At 35.5% G+C, this 9,192-nt stretch overlaps 1 protein-coding gene and 1 long non-coding RNA gene across 5 annotated transcripts; one reads left to right on the top strand and one right to left on the bottom strand.

Annotated features, from left to right (window-relative positions):
* The first annotated feature begins 256 nt into the window (after positions 1 to 256).
* LOC145636104 (uncharacterized) lies at positions 257 to 5,644 on the top strand. Of its 4 annotated transcripts, XR_014114024.1 has the most exons (7): positions 257 to 464; positions 2,202 to 2,284; positions 2,410 to 2,560; positions 2,694 to 2,794; positions 4,226 to 4,276; positions 4,367 to 4,476; positions 4,668 to 5,644. It is a non-coding gene; the product is annotated as an uncharacterized LOC145636104 (long non-coding RNA). The 4 variants fall into 4 exon arrangements; XR_014114023.1 differs by having other exon boundaries at positions 4,367 to 5,644; XR_014114022.1 differs by lacking the exon at positions 4,226 to 4,276 and having other exon boundaries at positions 258 to 464.
* Positions 5,645 to 6,161: 517 nt separating this feature from the next.
* LOC145636985 (uncharacterized) lies at positions 6,162 to 8,894 on the bottom strand. Its single transcript, XM_081688511.1, has 3 exons — positions 8,620 to 8,894; positions 7,705 to 8,571; positions 6,162 to 6,597 (listed from the first exon to the last, which is right to left on the bottom strand). Exons 1-3 carry the CDS (start codon positions 8,892 to 8,894, stop codon positions 6,162 to 6,164), a joined length of 1,578 nt encoding a protein of 525 aa, XP_081544637.1.
* Between the last annotated feature and the right edge of the window lie 298 nt (positions 8,895 to 9,192).

Here is a 9,192-nt window from a genome sequence, read left to right as displayed (position 1 = left end):
TTCCATTGGCTTTCAAATGTATGATTAGATTGTTAAATTAAAAAATATAAAAAAAAAAAAAAATACCAAAGTTTAGGGAGTTTACCTATTAGTATAATAGTTTAGGCAAAGTTTAGGGAGTTAACCTCCAGTGAGTAAAAAAATGACCTCCAGTCACCTGAGTAGTGAGTAAATTACAACTTTTAAGAGTTTAGCGAGTAAAGTGCAACTTTTGACTAAGTTTAGGGAGCAGTTGTATACTTCACTCCTGCATTTAGTAACCCTAAACAGTAGAAATACAACATGCAATACATGAATACAATTCTTCTCTCTTTCCTCTGTTTCTCTCTCTTCTTTCTCAATCAAACCCAGAAATTCTGCCATTGGAGGAGCTCGAAGCTCTCTCCCATATCATATTAACTTATTAAGTCAACAGCTAATGTTTGAGGACATGGTACCAACGGCTATTCTTTGAGGATGACGAGGTAATTTCTCTCTCTCTCCTCATTTTCATATTGCTAGATCTGGATTTCCATGTTTATGAGCTTGATTTTTTTTTTGTAAGACTTATTATTTGTTTTTCTTGATGATGCAATTATTACAAAGTGATTTTCACATGATGAATCATTAATTGGCTATAATTGGATTTTTTTTTAAAAATCTTATATTTTGTCTAATAATTTCTTTTCATTAACTTCTTGCTAAATATAGACTAATTCCTGTAATCTGTAGTTCTATTAAAATACTACCTCGATTTTTATATATTCCAAAGTTGCAAATAATAAATAATAAAAATCGGAGGTAGGATTTATTGTTTATTCATACAAATTGCATTTTTAAAAATTAATGTACAGTAACATTATTCATCTTAAAGAATGTACTGGTAGTTTGGACAGATTATGGACAAATGCTTCCAAGTGTTTAACAATTAATATTGAATGGGAAATTAGTAGAATTATACTGATGGTGTTTTGGTTTGAATCGAGATGATGTGAATGGAAGGCACATTTCTGTTTTTGGCGCTCACTTTCTCGAGTTATGTTTGCAAGATAAGCAAGTGCTTTACTAGAAATGCGAAATGTATATAGCTGATTAGCTGCTGTATTTGGGGAAGGGCACGATGAAATAAACTGTTGTATTCAGGGAAAATCTTGATGAATTGACGAATGTTGCATTCAGGAAACTACATTGAGCGGGTTCAGTTCTGTTACAACGAGTGCTTTAGGGATTATATGTATATGATAGAGGAGTTCTTTTGGTTGTTAAGGAAAATTGTCAGCTTAATGTTGTTGGGATACAAAGATGTAAGGTGGGGGAGTGTTAAAGAGAAAACGAACGGTTTTGGTGTGTTTTGAGAGGGGCTTAATGCCTAGAGCTTAATAAAGTCCCTTTCTTGTTTAAAAGTGATAAGGACAATTCTTTGCTTGAGTAAAATAGCTATCCAAACATGGTTCTATACTTGTAATAAAGTGAGTTGATGGTTAATAGTGCTTCCTAGCCTCATAGGATGTCCAGAGCTCATTGTAGGATGAAGTTTGAAGCTTAATAAGCTATGGATTTATGGATGTATATGCACTTCTACTCTAATAAAGATATAATTGTGACTATTTAATTAAAACTTGGTATATTTATGCTGTAGCCACATCTGTCGTCTCCATCTTCCTCCAGATTAGAAATCTTGATGGGGTGGTAGATGGTTGCTCGATTGAGAATCTTGAGTTAATATGTTGTATGGAGCTCTTTATGCCTCACAGGCATCTCACTGAAAAGAGTGATTTCATTATATTTTTACTACGGCCTATTACTTCGTTTTGAATGTAAAAGGTTAAATAATTATGCCAAGGAATACTGTGAAACATAGAAGGATATATGTGCTGAACATTTTCTTAGCTCTTTATTGTAAATATAACTAAAGTGTGTAATGTTGAATGAATTAGCCGTGTCCTGCACTCCTGCTGGAGGAACATCTGCACCTTTTTCTCAGCTTGATCCATGTGATTTCCTTTCTACTCTGTGTTTGTTAAGCAGCAATTACACTTGGGAGAAGTGGGAAGCAATAATAAAGCTGCTAATGCAGCTAACTCATTGATTTATGCATATAGTAATCCCTAAATCTTCATTATTTCTAAGAAGTCAATTATTGTGTCTGTTCGTCATTGTATTTTTACTCTTTGTTGTCTTGTCTATTTAATTATGATAATTTTTGTTCTATTGCTTTACAGGAACTCAAGAATCTGAGACCTCAGCTTTACTCTGCCGCTGAATACTGCAAGACGTCTTATCTTCTAAGTGAGCAGAAACAAATGTAATGTTACAGTATAATTATTGCACACTTACACACACGCACAGCACACACACAACTCTCTGAGTTATTTGTGATGTTTTTTCTTTAGTCTTCCTTTATGATTTTTTGTGTGAATTATGCCACAGGGTATTGGACAACCTAAAAGATTATGCTGCATGAGCTCTAGTAAATGCTGAAGATCACCTAGGCACAGTTGCGTACAAATTGACTGACCTTCTTGAGCAACAAACTTCAGATGTGTCAAACTCAGAGCTGAAAGTAACATGTCTAAATTAGGTATAGTTTCTTTCTCATCACCATGTGGATTATTCTGCTTTGTGCTGCCATTTCCCATTTATCTGTTTTACTCATCTCTTTCTTTTTTTTTTCTTTATTCCTTATATTTTGGAGCTGATCATTTTGTCTTCAGAAACTTCTCACTTGCCACACGTATATGGAGATGGAAGGCCTTAGGCAGCAGCAACTTTTGGCAATGATTCCAAGACATCACAAAACGCTATATATTGCCAAGTAAGGAACATTGTCCAACAATTTTTTGGCCCTTCAAAATTGTCTCCTCTGTTGTGTTGTAACTGACACAGCCTATATTTTGTACTGTGAATACCATTTTGCAATCCCTGTATCCCTTAGAACATCTAGCACCACCAATAGTTTAAATCCCTATAAGGAGAAATGAGGCAAACATTCAACGAAGAGACTAAAAAATAATCTGTATTTTACCAAAATAAAATTTCCATGTAGACTTTGATCACTTTGATGTTTGATGGTCTATAGGAAGTTGATGTCTTCTAGTTATTTAGCTGTGATTAAGGCTATTGTGTAGTATTGTACTCCGTATTATATAGATTGAGTCATCGATATATATTGTTATATGGTATGGAAAAACAAGTTGAAAATAGATGGATTCATTTATTGGTCTAAATATTTACGATTTTCTATAAGCTGCTTATTTGTACCCCGTTAACTTTTTGTTTGTTCCAGTTGAATACAAATTCCTGGCTTTTATCCAACCCCCACTTTGCTCCTCGTTTTTTTTCCCCATTAGCTTTACAGACATGAAATGCATGCTAACGATAGAACTACCTTACCGGATTCATTCCGAATACACAAAGAATGAGCCCAAACTAGCTTAGGTACATTAGTTTGTAGTCAAAACAATCACATGAGCAAGGTGGACATGATTCCTTGTATAATTGTTGCAAAAGGCATTGCAACTAATGCTTCTGTCTACATGCCATAAATGCACAGAAAACACTATGCTGTAACAATGTTTTAGAACCAGATTGAGGAATACAAAGATTTCCTGCAAAAGGTCAAGGACAATGAAATAGCCAATGCATCACTTAGACCAGTTGTTGACTTGTAAGTCGGTATGCAGCCAGGCCTGATGACTTCTAGATGTGTTTTGGAGGCCAAGCCATAATACAGACGCTAAGTACTGATAAGGCACCTGTCCTACCCAAGTATGTTTCAATTGCAGCTATCCCACACACAAACAACCAAACTGATTGCTATGGTATTTCCTTATAAATCTTTTGCAAATAGTTTTTTTTGACAGCCATTTACACCTGTCTTTAACCTATTTGCGGATGTATTGGGAGTAATCTTTTTTGTTAGTGAGCTTTAAATTCGACAACAGTGCACGGAGTTGATCATCCAGTGCGCAAAATTAATTGTGATCAAACCCACTGGTTAGCCAGTTGTCTGCTGCTCAGTTTAATTCTTCCACTGAAAGTCATTTGTCCGACTTTAGGCTCTTTTACTGTTAAGTATAGAGCAGTCAATGACAATATCTGCTTGGGATGATTTTGCTGAAACTAATAACCTAAAATTTCCTCACCTTGAAACCTTCGGCTTACAAAGGTGTTATGTTACACCAACCTAAGTTTGTTAAAAAACAAAAATTCTGAGCCTTAGTGCTTCTCTATGTTTTCCAAACAGGATTTTCTCTGCCAACTAGCATTTTCAACAACCTGAGAACTTGTGTGCATGGTCCACCTCTCAACTTTGTCTAATTTGTTATACGCTTGCAATCCCCGAATTTTCTGCTTAAGTTTGAAAAAACCATTGGTGTGCCTGCAGGGTTGCAGCAAATATGCTCATGTTAAGCGACCAAATGGCATGAATTTGGGAAATTTAAAATTCATCCTCAGAATGTCATTAGACAAATTGGAAGCATCAAACTGAGAAAGGTTCTCTACACTCTGTTTCACATTCATTTACATTAACCCTTGTGGTGTGGAAACAAATTGTCATTATATATATACATAAAATGCATCTGTTGTCTGATACCAACTTTATACACACAACACACACACACACACTAAAAAACAAAAAAGAGAATAAAAAAGACGCCTGACTTCTTAAGCGTTTGATTTGTCAGCCGCACAACATACTCCTAGTAGGGAAGCATTGGTTGCAAGTCATTATACCTGAACCTGATCAATTCATGATGTTGACTTTGTTCAGTTTGTTGTGTTTCCTGGTTCCAACAAATGTGGTAAACTGCTTGAAGTTCCTACTGGTGCTCCCTATACTTGCAAGTATTGCTTGCATGAGGGGTGCCGTAGGTATTGTTAATGCAAGTGAATCTGTCTATACCTACACGTACCTACTGTTCTTATATGCAGCATAACATTCAAGTTTGATGTGTCGGATAGATCTGGATCAATGAACTTTACAGCTTTCACTGAAGAATGTAAGAAACTATTCAGACTTTTGACTGTGGAGATCTTTGAGAAAGTGACGGTGGTTTTGCCTGGGGACACTCGTTTTGGGACAATTGCAAGGGACCTGAGTGCAAACCACTTTCTAATCCACGAACTTCCGTATCAAGGAACAAGGTGCCAACTTGGGTGCTCAAGTCAGTCAGCTGGAAATAGTGCAGCCCTGCATCACTGCTTCTCCCTTTTGTTTTTATTTTTTTTTCTCCTTAGTCTCTTGTTGGTGAGCTTCTAATACGAACATACAGCCATATGAACCCCTGCACAGGGGAAGCACTGTGTTCCTAGTTGATACTCACATCAGTTAGTAAGAACTGCACGAGCTGGTGTTTTGTTGGAGTCGTGACCACACCAGAGAACCTTTATCCTGAATCAGTATGTATGTTGTGTTTTTGTGATGGCACTCTTTGTTGGCAAAGCTAACTCTGAACAACAGCCACTATGATTTATGTGCTGCTATTGTAAATGTGAATGTTTTTTTTTTTTACTCTGGCTGCTATGTGATTTCCATTAAATTTTTTAATGTCTTTCTGGGCATGCTACTATTAGTTCCAAGTCTTCATACCGTTGCAGATGTTGTAACTTGTAACTCTTTGAGTAAGTCCACTTTTTATACAAACATGAATCAAACAATCAATTATTTCCACTTGCCTAGCATTTTTTTTTATCATTGACTTACCCTTTTGAATGTATTGCGCTTGAGGCTTGATACGGAGTATTAGATATCACAAGTTCACAACTAGTCTACGAAAAATTAAATGAAAATCATGATATAATATCTGCGGAGCACATTAAAATAACTTTTATATTGTGACATTAAGCTCTCCAACATATGCAGTTTGCAGGTGCCTAAAGAGGAGAGGGAAATAAAAATACAACAGGGAACTATGGATGCTAAATAATTATTTTGTATTTCTAGGATGTTTCTACTATGGTTCACTTTATTTGGACCATCACTATACTGATTTATCATTGGCCGAATTTTTAAATTTTTTTTTAACCTTGGTCAAACACTATGCATCGATTTACATATTTGGACCATCACTACACTCGCACACAGTGAAAATTGAAAATATACATGGATTTACATATTTTTTTTTTTTTTGGACAATCAAGAAAGCAAGCCAATTACATACCCTTCCTAGCTGCTACAGCTAGCTTGTGAGCTTCTTTACATTAAGTCTATTGACTTTTACAAAAGCAAAATTTCCTAACTCTCTAACTGCCTGTTTGATATCAAGCACTAATTGCTTAATTTCCCTCTTTGCATTGCTACTGTCATTAAAAGCCTTCACCAAATCACTTGAGTCAGTGAGCATCAAGACATTACTCCCTCTAAGGCTTGGATTTTTTATAGCTATAAAAGCAGCCATGGCTTCTGTTTGAGTTGGGGTAGAGGCAAAAACATGGGCTTTTCCCCAATCAATTACTATACCATTATCCTTGATAATCCATCCTACTGCCGCTCTCCACGTATTCATCAAAGGTAGTTTATTCTTCTTCCAAGCACCATCAATCGATTTACATATTATATGTGAAGAGTTCATGCGAAATTTGGATTCATGTGTGAATCTAGGATTGTTTTTAATCCTAAAACAATATATGTTAATTGGATAATCGCAAACAAAGGATGAAAAATCGGTCTTTATATGTATGCGAAAATAAAAAAAAAAATTAACAATTTTTCGAAATCTGGGTTTGTGTGCAAATTGGAGAAGACAACGATTTTTGTTTTGGAATACTTGGTTGATCCGAAAAAAAAAGATATAGTTTTCAATTCTGTTTGCATATAAGGCATTAACCCAAATGCTAATAGGACATTACCTATAAAAAGCAATATTATTGTTTATTTTGGACATTGCTAATTATTAGTTCATACTGTGCATGCATTAATATCCTAATATTTTTCTTAATTGACAGCAAATAGGATTGTAGTCTTCAATCCTCATTCACTAGCCAAGTCACAATGTACATATACCAAGTTTGATATGAATGATCACTTATATATCAGCTATTGTGGTTTGATTTTTGTATGCATATATATTCCTCAAAATTAAATTAACTCTCAATCAAACCACCTTTATAGCTATTCTAATGGCAACCTAATTGTCAAATTAGATGATTATCTTCTTATCTATCATGTGACCCAATGGTTAGGAATGTTGGATTACTTGGATACTAATTTATTATATATTAATTAAAATAATGAACCGTCTTTGGTATTATTATAATTTTACAATAATTAAGGAGATTGAGACCAATTCTAAATATATAAGTAATGTCATATCCTAAAATTGGACGAATCTCATATAAATATATAATAACCAAATGAAAAAAAAAACGTGGAGGTAAACAATTACATGGCAAACTTTTTTTTTTTTGTTTTTTTTTTTTTTTTATTTATTTTTTTTTTGACAAAGAGAACTACAAACTCACGACAACAAATTAATTGACGACTACGAGCTGAACCAGCCAATTGATGTGCACGAACAATGTGTTGTCTTGGAACCCTCTGAATGTCAAACTTGCCGAAGTTCGCAATGATCTGCCTAATTTCTCGCAAAGTCCAACATACCGAAATAGAATCCGAAAGGTGACCCCAGAGTAAAGAACAAACCAAGCCGCAGTCCGTAAAAACCTTAACCCTTGGAATAACCTTTCTCACAAACTTGTTTTAATCCAAGGAGACAAGCAAACAGTTCAGAATGAAGGGCGGAAGAAGCAAAACCTGCTTGAGCCCCTCCCCATATGGCTGGTGAAGTAGGAGTACCAGATAAGTACCAACCCGTACCCGCACGTTGATCCTTTGCATTCCATGCTCCATCAAAGGAAAGACATATATCATACTCATCAGAAAACTCAGCAGACCCCAAATACTTTGGAGCAGAAGACACAAATCCTGGAGGAATTGAGGGCTGATAAAGATCAGTTAAATTCCTAGCGTTACTACATCGAGTAACCCAGGAATCAACCACAGCAAGAAGTCCAGCTGGAGAAAAAACCTCTGAACGGAACCGATAATTGTTCCTTGTTATCCAGATAGCCCAAAGGAAAGCTAAGAGACCATCCAAAGCACCCCAGTCCTTAGAGGCCGTCAAACCCGTTATAGATTTCATCAGCCATGCAGTAAATTCTTGATCCAAAGGCATAGTTCGAAGCTGAACTAAAGGGTGAGAAACACGGACCAAACAAGAAAATTCACATTGTTGAAAAATATGAGAAATTGTTTCCTGGTGATGGTGACAGAAACCACATGTAGAATAAATTGGAATTCCTTTTAGGATTAAAACAGCCGCCGTGGGAAGAGCATTATGTAAGATTTTCCAAACAAAAAGCTTCCATTTTGGAAGAATCGGAAATCCCCAAAATTTCCTCCACAAATGAGGAAGGATAGTAGAGGAAGAGGTCCTTTCTGACCAGGTCTGGGTCAACAAGTGGTCATAAGCTGATTTCGTAGTGAACGATCCATCCCGAGTGAATTTCCAGTAAACAAAGTCATCTATCTTTTCCTGTGGTCTTTCCATTCCAAGAATGGAATCTGTCGTATCAGGAGGAAAAAGCTGCCTGATGCGAGTACTATCTCAAGCCTGAGAAACAGGATCAATAATCTACAAAACCATAGAAGGAAACTCAGAAGTCGAGGAAGATTCTTTAAAACGAACAGAAACTCCTGGAACCCAGCTGTCAGCAAGGATATTAATCTGAGAACCAGAGCCCACTTTCCACCTAACTCCATGAGAAAGAACGCGAGCTCCTTCTGACAAACTTTGACTTCCCCATAAAGGACGGGAAGGAAGAGAAGTAGCTTTATAGTTTAAAAGGTGAGGATATCGAGCATGATAGATCCTCGAAACTAAAAGCTGTTGATGATGAATTAAACGCCACATTTGTTTGGCTAGTAGAGCAGAATTGTTAAATATAGTAAATTGTTAAATATAGTAAATATAATTTTGTATTTATATATTAGAAAAACCAATATTCAACTCCTTATATCTAGTTTTTTACCCAATGGTTAGTACTACGACTCTACGTGTATCTTTTTTTTATTAGTTTAGTTTCATTTTAAATTTAAAGTCTATATTTATGTGCCACAAAAAATAACTAATAACAACACTATTATATATCATTGATTTATTTCCTAAATAGTATGTTAGATATTATAATATAATATTTGAAAAAGATTTG

The sequence above is a fragment of the Chenopodium album genome, chromosome 6 (genome assembly GCF_948465745.1).
Source record: "Chenopodium album chromosome 6, dcCheAlbu1.1, whole genome shotgun sequence".
Lineage (NCBI taxonomy): Eukaryota > Viridiplantae > Streptophyta > Magnoliopsida > Caryophyllales > Amaranthaceae > Chenopodium > Chenopodium album.
This window is presented reverse-complemented; position numbering and strand designations above follow the sequence as displayed.